Raw genomic sequence first — 12,705 nt, forward strand, 5'->3', positions numbered from 1 at the left:
AAGAGCTCAGGGAGAGGTCTGGAAGGGTCTCGGGCAAGGGGCATCTGTCCCTGTGGAGTTGGGGTACACCACCACCTCATCCAGCACACAGATGTGTTCACCAACCTGGAAGCTCTCCAAATTCTGTAGTTCTGAAGTTTTCATGGAGACTTAATTACATAGGCATGATCAATTATTAACTCTACCCCATTCCTCTTCCTGCAGGATGGAGGGGGTGGGGCTCAAAGCCCCTAGCTTCTGTTTATGGCTTGGTCTTTCTGGTGAGCAGCCCTCATCTGGGAGCCCCCCAAGAATCACTTTATTAGAACATTCCAAGGGATTAGGAGCTCTGTATGATGAACAGAGCAAAGACCGACTATGAGAACGGAAGGTGGTCGGAGCACCATTTTGCTCAGGAGACGACAAGGGTTTTAGGAGCTCTGTGCCATATTCTGGGGCAGAGACTAAATGTATTTTTTTATTATGTCACAGCATCTATTAAAGAAATGGATTAATAGCTTTCCAAAACAGAAAGAACCAAGCCCTGCTAGCTTCATTGGTGGATTTTACCAAGCATTCAAGGAAGAAATGAAACCAGAAAACAGTAGCAGAGGAAATGCTTCCTAGCTCATTCTGTGTGTCCAGCAGGGCCCTAATACCAAAACACGCACACTACAAGAAAACTACAGGCCGGGTGTGGTGGCTCACACCTGTAGTCCCAACACTTTCAGAGGCCAAGCTGGGAGAATCACTTGGACCCAGGAGTTTGAGACCAGCCCGGGCAACAGGCTGGGACCCTGTCTGTACAAAAATATTAAAAAACTAGCCAGTGTGACGGCACGTGTCCATAGTCCCAGCTACTCGAAAGGCTGTGGCAGGAGGGTCACCTGAGCCGAGGAAGTTGAGGCAGCAGTGAGCCGAGGTCACACCTCTGTACTATGCACTCCAGCCCGGGTGACAGAGTGAGACACTGTCTCAAAAAAAAAAAAAAAAAAAAGGAAAAAGTAAAAAGAGTCCAGGTGTGTGGATCACGCCTGTAATCCCAGCACTTTGGGAGGCCGAGGCAGGCAGATCACGAGGTCAGGAGATCCAGACCATCCATGGCTAACACAGTGAAATCCCGTCTCTACTAAAAAATACAAAAAATTAGCCGGGCGTCATGGCGGGCACCTGTGGTCCCAGCTACTAGAGAGGCTGAGGCAGGAGAATCGCTTGAACCCGGGAGGTGGTTTTTGCAGTGAGCTGAGATCGTGCCACTGCACTCCAGCCTGGGCAACAGAGCAAGACTCCGTCTCAAAAAAAAAAAAAAAGAAAAAGAAAAAAAAAGAAAAGAAAAAAGAAAACTACAGACAAATATCTCTCATGAACACAGATGCAAAAATTTCTAAGAAAACATTTGCGATTGAATAAAAAAATGTATAAAAAGAATTATTTGCCATGACCCAGTGAGATCTATTCCAGGTATGCAAGGCTGGCTCTGTGCTCCAAAACTGATTAACGTAACCCGTCACATCAACAGGCAAATCACCTGACCGTAAATCACAGGGTCACATTAATAGGTGCCAAAAAATCATCTGACACATTCCAACATCCCATTCATGATAACAGCTCTCAGCAACAGGAATAAATGGGAATTCTGTCAACTTGATAAAGGACATATAAAAAAACTACAGCTTGGTGGTTCACGCCTGTAATCCCAGCACTTTGGGAGGCTGAGGCAGGCGGATCATGAGGTCAGGAGATCGAGATCAGCCTGGCCAACATGGTGAAATCCCATCTCTACTAAAAATACAAAAATTAGCTGGACATGGTGGCACATGCCTGTAATCCCAGCTACTTGGGAGGCTGAGGCAGGAGAATTGCTTTAACCAGGGAGTCGGAGGTTGCAGTGAGCCTAGATCTTGCCATTGCACTCTAGCCTGGGCAACAAGAGCGAAACTACGTCTCAAAACAAAAACAAAAACAAAACAAAACAAAAAACCAAAAACCAAAAAACAACAACAAAGCACTACAGCTCACATCATAAGGAGGAAAAAAAACACTGTTATTCTTTCTACTATTTCTTAACAGTTTTTTTTTTTTTTTAGACGGAGTCTCGCTCTGTCACCCAGGATGGAGTGCAGTGGCGTGATCTCGACTCACTGCAACCTCCACCTCCCGGGTTCAAGTGATCCTCCTGCCTCAGCCTCCTGAGAAGCTGGGATTACAGGCACGTGTCACCATGCCCAGCTAATTTTTGTATTTTTAGTAGAGATGGGGCTTCATCCTGTTGGCCAGGCTGGTCTCAAACTCTTGACCTTAAGTGATCTGCCTGCCTCAGCCTCCCAAAGTGTTGGGATTACAGGCATGAGTCACTGAGCCCAGCTAATCTGGATTTTTGAACAACTTTATATTGTGAAAAATCTTGAACATTACAAATTAAACAGAATAGTGTAATAAATCCACACACATGTCCCTAGTTTCACCATTTATCACTCTTCTGACATTCCTGTTTTGTCTGCACTTCTCCAAACTCTTCAGCTTCCATTTATTATTTATTAACAGATTGTTTTTAGGACAGAAAAATCCAGCAGGTAGTACAGAGAATTCCTTCACCCTCTCACCCCCTGCCCTGTTCCCCTATGATTAACATCTTGCATTAGTGTGGGTATGTGTGTCTCAAGTTACGAATCAATACTGATTCATTGCTACAAATAGGGTCCATAGTTTACACTAAGGTTCACTTGTTTTGTACTTGGATTTTGAAAATCCAGATTTCAAGAATTATATGTAGATAATGAATCCATAAAGGAATAAAAAGAAAACAGATTTTGAAGCAAGTGTTAAATTGCTGAACTTAGGAAACAGGTGAATAATATTTAACAGGCGTTGGTATCCTTACCATATCAAGAATGTTTATAACTCAGCAGGCAAGCAAGACCGCGAACGTGGTTCATAGACGTGCTAACAATGTACCCTCAAGGAATCGCTGCTGGAGGAGAAGAACACCACGTCCACAGAACGCCACCGGGCACTGCCTCTGGAGGGTGGCTTCAACCCACCTCTGAAGCCCACTGGCCCGCATCCTTCAGTTTGGGGAACCTGCCCAAAAGCAGACACTGGCTAACGAGCTGAATAGACACATGTGTAGCCCTTTCCACATAAATCCCTAAAGAATGACCCAAAGAGTCTGTCACTGAAGAACAAATCCACACGGACAGCGAGAACCACAGAGTGCAGACCCCAGGGCCTGCGACGCCGGCGGCAGACGGTGTGACAGACTGCAACCCCAGGGAGAGGATGTCCTCTCCCCACCACACCCTCGCTCCTGCCACCCCTGTGCCCACACCGCATGCCCAGCCGTGGCCTGGCCTCACCTTTGGAGGGGCACAAGGCATGCAGGGTGGTGCCTGCACCTGTCCCTTGCTCTCCGGAGCCTGGCCCTTCACAGCCCTCCCCACTGACACACTCTCTTTGGAGCCACACTCCCTCTGGCTCCTGTCTACTTTCCTCACTCCACTTCACGGCCAAACCTGGCCCTGACCCCTCATCACTGGCCCCCTCTCCGCCCGGCTCCACCGGCCTCTCCAGTGAGATTCCAGTAACCAGCGACCCTGGGAGCACATCCAACCCCCTTCTCTCCACTATCCTGGGGCACATCCAGCCCCCTTCTCTCCATTCTGGTCAGAGTAGCACCCAGCACAGCAGGGCACCCTTCTTTCCTGAACAACCCCTCAGCCTTGCCCTGGACCCGCCTCGGCTGCCCCTCTCTCAGCGAGGCCTGCTCCTGGGCTGGGCACTGAAGCCCAGCCTAGAACCACACTCGACCCCCCAAGGCTTCAAACACCTCTGCCCTCCACCCCCACACTCACATGCCCAAATCCCAGAGGCCAGCTGCTGGCCTCAGACTGCCTGTTCAAACTCTGGCCTCAGCGCCCAAGAGCATCTCAAACTCCCTTCCTCACCCCCATCTCCTGCTCCTCCCCAAAAGCCTCTCCCACTCAGCATCCTCCAGGTGCTCAAGCCTAATCCCTGTAGCTGGCCTGCTGCTCTTTTGCTTCTCAACCCCCTGAACCCAGCCAGTCCTCCAGCATTGCTACCACCGCCACTCCCTCCCTAAAGTCTGAGCCATCGCCATCTACCCTGAGACTGCCACAACAGTCACCAGCGCCCCCCTCAAAACTGTACTGGAATAGGATTTTTTTTTTTTTAAAGTCATGGCTGGGTGCGGTGGCTTACCTGGCCAACATGGCGAAACCCCATCTCTACAAAAAGAAAACAAACAAAAAAAAAAAAACAAAAAAAACACAAAAAATTAGCCGGGCACGATGGCACATGCCTGTAGTCCCAGCTACTCAGGAGGCTCAGGTGAGAGGATCGCTGGAGCCCAGGGGGTCGTGGCCGCAGTAAGCCGAGATCATGCCACTGCACTCCAGTCTGAGATTGTCTCAAAAAAAAAAAAAAGTCATTAAATACTGCCAAAAAGGAGGGAAAACTTGGATACAGTAAACAATGGTAAAGTAACCAGTAAAATGTATACTTCAATCTAATAATCATGGTTGCTTGATGGGGGGATAAGAAGCACCTGGAACTAAGATGACATACAGCCTCCACCTAGGGAAGGTGGCACACAGGACCGATCAGCTCTCAACAGTTACACAAAGAGGGGCTCACGTGTTTGTTTTTAAAACTGAAAGATGGGCTGGGCACAGTGGCTCACAATTGTAAACCCAGAGCTTTGGGAGGCTGAGACGGGAAGATCGCTTGAAGCCAAGGGTTCAAGACCAGCCCAGGCAACATAGTAAGACCCTATTGCTACAAAAAATTTTAAAAATTAGCCGGATGTGGTGGTATGTGCCTGTAGTCCCAGCTACTCGAGAGGCTGAGGTGGGAGGATCGCTTGAGCCCAGGAGGTCAAGGCTGCAGTGAGCTGTGATAGGACCACCACACTCCAGCCTGGGTGACAGAGCAAAGCCCTGTCTCTTAAAAAAAAAAAAAAGAAAAGAGAAAATTGAAACATATCCACTAGAAGAATAATAAGAAAACGGTGAGGAAGCCTAACAAATTAAAAAGGTAGGCCCGAATTCCCACTTATCAGTAATCACAATTGTAAATGACTAAATTACTCTACAAAAAGACTTTTGGATTGAGTTAAAAATATAACTATAAAATAAGATGAAAAGGTTGAAAATAAGGAAATGAAGAAATAAGACGTTAAATGGGACAAAAAGGAGTCTCTTGTGTTGGTAACAGGAAAACTTATGCATCAAACAGCATGGTCTTGAGGCAGAAAGCAAAACTTGGACATACAAGCAGAAACGGGCACCTCCAGAACCACAGGGGAGGTCTACCTCTCCTTTCTCGGAAATCAGCAGACCGAGGGCCTGACAAGAAGCTAGGGACGCTCTGGTCCGCTGACTAACACAAGTAAGCAAGTGCCCAGCTTCAGGCGGGAACAATGTAACCAAGGAGTGGTGAGGACACATTCTTCTAGCACCACACTGCAACAGTCACAAAAAGGGACTGTGTTAGCCACAGTGAAGTCTCAAAGGATTCCAAAAAGCAGAACTCCTTCAGTCCTTACCATTAGACCTTAATGCAATCAAATTTTAAAGTAACTACAAAAAAATTAGCTCCCCTCGCCCAATCTGTGTGCACTTAAAAATCTGTCAACACCCTTTTAAATAACCACAGGGTTAAAGGGGGCATCAAGGCTGGAATTACAAACGACTCAGAAATGAACAGCAACAAAAGCAGAGAGAGGCAGATCCATGGCGCGCAGCCCAAGGAACAGGAGAGCCACAGCCTCCATTGCAGGGTTAAGGAACATGCCAGGAACCAGAACTACAAGAAAAAACCCAAGAAAGTAAAAAGATGTAAGGATTAACCAGCATAAACAACAACTCACAGACATGAAGGGCTGGCTGTTTGAAAAAACCTGTAATGGAGACAAACTTCGGGAAGTTTAACCAAGAGGAACAGAGAGAAGCTGTCAAAAGCAGCATTAGCTCTGATAACTACAAACAGCTTTAAAATTCCAAGAGAAGCTGGGAGGCCAAGGCGGGTGGATCACCTGAGGTCGGGAGTTTGAGACCAGCCTGACCAACATGGAGAAACCACTGTCTCTACTAAAAATACAAAATTAGCTGGGTGTGGTGGCGCATGCCTGTGATCCCAGCTACTCGGGAGGCTGAGGCAGGAGAATCGCTTGAACCCGGGAGGTGGAGGTTGCGGTGAGCCAAGATTGCACCATTGCACTCCAGCCTGGGCAACAAGAGCAAAACTCCGTCTCAAAAAAAAAAAAAAAATTCCGAGAGAAGGCCTGGTGTGGTGGCTCACAACTGTAGCCAACATGGTGAAACATCATCTCTACTAAAAAATGTAAGAATTAGCCGGGTGTGGTGATAGGGGCCTGTAATCCTAGCTACTTGGGAGGCTGAGGTAGGAGAATTGCTTGAACCCAGGAGGCAGAGGTTGGAGAATTGCTTGAACCCAGGAGGCAGAGGTTGGAGAATTGCTTGAACCCGGGAGGCAGAGGTTGCAGTTAGCTGAGATCTCACCACTGCACTCCAGCCTCGGCAACAGAGTGAGATGCCGTCTCAAAAAATAAAACAAAATTCCAAGAGAAAAACAGTATACAATTTCAACCCGAGAATCCGAAAATCTAGATTTGATCTGAAAATCTAGGTCAGCAGTACTCAGTGGCACTGTTCCTCCCCAGGACACATCTGGAAAACATGTCGGATGGGCTTTGTTTTCGGTTGTGCTAATAGCTGTTACCCTGAGGATCCAGGAGGTCCTGAAAATCTTGTCCCACTATCATATACTTATTGACAACCATTGATCCAGATGAAATCAACAATGTGGTAGGAATATGGTTTTCCTATGCACACGACAGGCAAAGGAAACCATCCGCCATATGTAAACATCTAGAAACCAATTTTAAGAAGTACTTAACAGTAAAATACGGGAAAAAACAGAAATAGAGCTAATATACATACGAAGATTACACAGGAAATTTTGTTTTTTGAGACAGGGTCTCACTGTCACCTAGGCTGGAGTACAGTGGTGCGATCACAGCTCACTACAGCCTCGACCTCCCAGGCTCAAGCTATCCTTCTGCCTCAGTCTCCCAAGTAGTTGGGACCACAGGCGTGTACCATGGTACTCGGCTAATTTTTAAATTATTTATAGAGATGGGGTCTCCCTATGTTGCCCAGGCTGGTTTGAACTTCTGGACTCAAGTAACCTTCCCTCTTCGGCCTCCCGAAGTGCTGAGATTACAGGCAAGAGCTACTGTGCCTGGCTTACACACCAAATTTTTAATAACAACAAGAAATAGAACTTGGGAGGTGGGTGAGAAACAATAATTTTTTTACCACTTCTTAGTCTATTTCTGCAGTTTTAATTTTTGCAAGAGAATGTATTGTATTTCTTTTTTTTTTTTTCTCTTTTGAGACAGAGTTGTGCTCTTTGTCATGCAGGCTGACAAAGAGTAGTGCAGTAGTGCCATCTCAGCTCACTGCAACCTCTGCCTCCCAGGTTCAAGCTATTCTCCTGCTTCAGCCTCCTGAGTAGCTGGCATTACAGGAGTGTGCCACCATGCCCAGCTGAGAATGTGTTTCAATAGATGTGTGTCTTTTTTTTTTTTTTTTTTTTTTGAGACAGAGTCTTATTCTGTCACCCAGGCCAGAGTGAAGTGGTGCAATCCTGTCTCACAGCAACCTCTGCCTCCCAGGTTCAAGCGATCCACCTGCCCCAGCCTCCCCAATAACTGGGATTACAAGCGTGCACCACCATGAGCAGCTAGTTTTTGTATGTTTTAGTAGTATGTTTTTGTATGTTTCACCATATTGGCCAGGGTGGTCTCGAACTCCTGACCTCAAGTGATCTGCCCACCTTAGCCTCCCAAAGTACTGGGATTACAGGTGTGAGCCACCGAGTCCAGCCTCAATAGATGTTTTAATTGAATAGATGTTAAAATAATTATTAATGTTCATGATGATTTAACTTCAAGGATATTCCTTAAAACGTGAACAGAAAGAACCTCCTCATGATTTTAACAGTTTCTGATATTTGCTTTTTCTGAGAGTTTACTCTCTTATTTTCCATCTAGCTCCTAACTCATCTGGAATTTCTGTTGCATAAGGTATGAAACAGAAGTTATCTTTCCCTGTGCACTCTCCACGGAGGCGTTCAGGCGCTCCTGGCTGACGCGTGCTGCCTGCCTCCTTCACGGCCTACATCCCTACACACACAGATGCCTCTTGTGGGACCAGGTGCAGTGAGGCCTGCTTTCTAACCTGGGTTCCCTCATCCACAAGGTATGGCTACGACCAGAGCTTCCTCCTGAGAGCGCAGGGAGCTTGTGACACCTCCCAGAAATGCTCAGGGGACGTTGGCCACCTTGCAGAGAAACCCCTCCTAACGGGAAGGGAACATGGGTACGCGAGGCTCCGGTACTGACCGCGGCTGGGCGACAGCAGGCCACTCGGATAGGGGATGCTCACTCTCCTCAGCTCATCCAGCTTCTCCTGTAGCTTCCGCACCTGGCTGTCGGAGCGGCTGACCCTCTGCCGCAGGCTCTTCAGCTCGCCGTTCTTCTTCTCCACCTGCTCCCGCAGGCAGCACACCTGGCTCTTGTTCTGCCGGGAGGAGAAGCAGTAGGAGTGCAGTGAGTCGATGAGCTTGCAGGCCCCTGATGCCGACAGGATGACCTCGTTGATGGACATGGGGCTGGCGTCGCTGTGCTCGCTCTGCACGGCTTCCGTGGCTGGCTTCGGGGTGACGTCGGCAGGAGGGGCAGAGGGGCTCTGGGAAGGCTTCTGCGGTGTCGCGGTAAGTGATGAGCTGGGAGGGCTCTGGGCCAGGCCCTTGTCGGGTCCCAGGCTGCTCCCACTGCAGCTTGGTTCCACATCTTTCTTCGGCCTCTTGCGGTCAATGGGCTCTCGGGGGACAGATGGCCTTTCTCGGGTGTGCTTGGAGGAGAAACTGTACGAATGAAGTGAGCCGATAAATTTGCACGCCCCAGATCCTGGCGGCGTAAAGTCATCCATAGAAATGCCACTCTTATCTGCCACGCCCCCTTCGATGGAGGAAGTGGCGCTCTCATCGCTAGCATCTGTGGCAGACGCTTCTGCTTTTCCCTGACTGCCTGCCACCATGGTGGCCAGTCCATCTCCTGGAGTTCGTTCCAGAGCTTGCTGGGCCTGCTCCTGGCTGGCGGCCTCCTGGGCCGCCCTGGGTGTGGCTTCACCTTGCAGAGCAGCTCGCTTCAACCTGCGGGACTCTGGCTTGGCCATCGGGTTTCCACTCGAGGACGGTGACCAACCTGCAGCTCCTCTGCCGGTGGCGGCACTCGAGTGTCCCCTCACACCCCCTGTGGCCTTGCTGGCATCTTTTCTCCGGGTGCGGCCATGGCCTCCAGCCCCCCTCTTCTTCTCGGTCAGGTGGAAGATGGATGGCACGGCCGTGGGCTTCAGCAGGCGATGCTGGTCCTCCAGCCTCTTGGAGAAGCTGTCTTTGGTGAAATGCTCACTACAGAGAAATGAATACTTAGTGGGAGTCCAGTTATCCCTCTGAACAGCTTTTAACCATTGGATTAGACGTTTTGAGTCCTTTAGGGGGAACCTACAGGACAAATGACAAAAAGTAATTAGAAATAATTAAATGTCTCCCCTTAAAATAATCAACTGTAAAAGCAAAACAAGTATTTTTGCACGCACCCTAAGCCGTATTGACTTCATCCACTTAAAAAAATACTTCAAAAAGATTTAAGGAACATCTTCTACCTGCAGTTATTACTGGAGTAGAAATCTGAAAGACCTGTTGTCTACCCATACAGAGCTTATAGTCTGTAGGGCGGATGGGAAAGAAGGTAACCAACTGCTCCCCAGGCTGTGGTAAATGCCCTATGGGGACACAGGATGCTGACAGACAGTGCCAGGATGGCCTCAGGACAGCAGGAAATAGCTCCTAGAAGCTGACTGCTAACCAACCCTCCCAACTTGCCTGGAAGGTAGGACTCTGGGTACCAAAACCAGGGCCAGCATCCACAGAGACTAGGGCGTGAGAGGTCAGGACTGCACGGAGGCAGCCCTGGCTGTGCGCAAGCAGCTGAGAATCTGGAGACCTCCAGAATACTCCAGAGCTACAGTTCTGTGTTCCTGTTGCATGCCCACCTCCAGGAGTAAAAATGCTCCTTTTAAAAGTCAACCAGCCCAGGGACAGGGCACAATGGTGCTCGCCTGCAGTTCCAGTTACTCGGGAGTCTGAGGCTTGAGGGTTCTTTGAGCCCAGAAATTCGAAGTTACAGTGAGCTAAGACTGCACCACTGCTCCCCATCCTGGGGAACAGAGTGAAACCCAGTCTTCTCCCCTCAAAAAAAATCAACCAACTCAGATGAACCTTGAGAACATTATACTGAACGAAATAGGGCAGTTGCAAAAAAACAAACACTGCATGATACCACTTACATGAGGTACTCAGAGTAATCAAATTCATAGAGACAGGAGAATGCGGGTTCCCAGAGCCTAGGGAGAGGAGGACTGGGGTATTAATGTTTAATGAGTCCAGAGATTCTGCTTTACAAAATAAAAATAATTCTGGAGATGGATGGTAGTGACAGCTGCACAACAATGTGAACGTATTTGTTGCCATGAATTGTACACTGAAAAAGCGGTAGGAAAGGCTGGGAGCCGTAGCTCATGCCTGTGATCCCAGCTACTCTGGAGGCTGAGATGGGAGGACCACTTGGGTCCAGGAGGCTGAGGCTGCAGTGAGCTACGGTCATACCATTGCACTCCAGCCTGGGTGACAGAGTGGGATTCTGTCTCCAAAAAAAGTTAGGATGGTAAATTTCATGTTACATGCATTATACCATAATTTAAAAATTGTGAGAAAAAAGCAACCAGCACAGGAACATACTGAATAGGATGTTTAGTCATTTCTTTATTACCTAATAAAGATCCTTCATAACCATTTCTTCATTAAGGCAAACTCTGTGTTTAAGAAAATAGGCCTGGGCCAGGCGGGGTGGCTTATGCCTGTAATCCCAGCACTTTGGGAGGCCGAGGCGGGTGGATCACTTGAGGTCAGGACTTTGAGGCCAGAGTTCGAGACCAGCCTGGCCAATATGGTGAAACCCTGTCTCTACTAAAAATACAAAAAAATTAGACAGGCGTGGTGGCGCTTGCCTGTAATCCCAGCTACTTGGGAGGCTGAAGCAGGAGAATAGCTTGAACCCAGGAGCGGAGGTTGCAGTGAGCCGAGATCGCACCAATGCACTCCAGCCTGGGCGACAGAGGGAGACTCCGTCTCAAAAAAAAAGAGAAAAAAAAGAAAAAAAACCAGGCCCTAATGTGCACATAAGGGACAGGGTGGTCAGTTCTAACTGCTATTTGCTCCACCTGAGGCCAGTGTGGACCAGGACAAATCCTAACAGGATGGACTGGGCCGTTCTAAGCAACAGGACCTTCTAACCTCCTTTCTGAACACTGTGAGGCCAACTGCAAAGGTACGCCCCCCACCCCCCAATTCCGATGTCCTTTCCTCCCATACCATGTTAGACCGTTGCAACACGTTGCCTCGTTTTCAAAAAACAATAACAAACCTTCTAGGACACAAGCTCTGAAGGAAATTGTCAAGAAAGTGCGCTGGCTGACTTGTGAAATAATCTAATGTTACTAATTCTTATAATACATTGTAACGATTTAAGACTTACAGCAAACTACTGTGAACTTTCAATAACCCTATAAATAACACGTGCCATTCCCGTCTTTAAAACTTAAATAACACCATGCAACATAAAACAGAAACATCTGCAAAGTGGTTTTTAAAGTCTGTTCGCGGTTCTGGTGCCTCCCGCGTGTAATCCGCAGAAATCTCACTGAAATAGGCTGAACTCACAAGGCCTTAGAGGGGTTTGGGCCCTGCCGCGGGGGCCCACGTGGGAAGCGGCCGAGAGCCCCGGGCCAGGCTCTAAGGGAGCGCAGGAGGATGCCGTCCCCAGCCGGCCATCCCCAGCCGGCCGTCCCGTAGACTCTCCGCGCGTACCCGCGTCCTGGGCTCGGGGGCCCAGTCCCGGAAAGCCCTCTCGGGGGCTGTCAGCTAGGGAGGCGCAGGTCGCGTCTGCCCGGTCGCTCCTGCTTGCAGACATCCAGGCCGACCGCCCGCGCGGTCCAGAGAGTCAGCAGTCGCGGCCGAGCAGGACAATCGGCCCAGGACCTGCGCTTCCAGAGCGTGCGGCTTCTGAAACCGCGGCGCCGGCCGGATCGATCGCGCGCAGGGCGGACCCAGGCGGCCGGGGTGGGGGCGGCTGCGCTGCCCGAGGCGCCCGGCCCAGAGACGGCGGCCGGGCCAAGGTCACACAGCGCCCACGCCCGCTCCCCCGCGCCCCGGCCGCTGAGGCCCGGCGCCCCCGCCCCCCGCGTTCGGGCCGGCCGCGGGGCCTCAGTTTCCCCGCAGGGCCGGGTCGGGGCGGGGGCGTGGCGGCCCGGGACCCGCGTACCTGTGGAAGGAGACGGCGCGCTTCTCGCCCTTTCCCTGCCGGTTGGAGCAGTTCACGGCCGCACAGCAGATCACCATCGCGGGCCTTGGCCCAGCCGCGCAGCCAGGCCCCGGCCCTAGCCGCCCGCCCGCCCGCGGACCGCCCCGAGGGAGGGAGCGCGGCGGCGACACGGCTCGGGACGTGGGCCGGCCCGCGGCGTCCGCGCCGTACGGCAAGATGGAGGCGCAGGCGCCAGCAGC

The 12,705-nt window shown here is 50.1% G+C and overlaps 1 protein-coding gene across 1 annotated transcript in view; it reads right to left on the minus strand.

The window, feature by feature from the left end:
* Positions 1 to 12,697, minus strand: part of THAP4 (THAP domain containing 4) — a 54,621-nt gene extending 41,924 nt beyond the window's left edge. Inside the window, exons 1-2 of the mRNA XM_031007174.3 lie at positions 12,467 to 12,697; positions 8,426 to 9,588 (exon numbers count right to left, since the gene is read on the minus strand). Of these exons, the coding sequence (XP_030863034.3) occupies positions 8,426 to 9,588; positions 12,467 to 12,543 (1,240 nt within the window). The 5' untranslated portion in view covers positions 12,544 to 12,697. The remainder of the gene's footprint in view (positions 1 to 8,425; positions 9,589 to 12,466) is intronic.
* Between the last annotated feature and the right edge of the window lie 8 nt (positions 12,698 to 12,705).

Source organism: Gorilla gorilla, chromosome 11 (assembly GCF_029281585.2).
Source record: "Gorilla gorilla gorilla isolate KB3781 chromosome 11, NHGRI_mGorGor1-v2.1_pri, whole genome shotgun sequence".
NCBI lineage: Eukaryota > Metazoa > Chordata > Mammalia > Primates > Hominidae > Gorilla > Gorilla gorilla.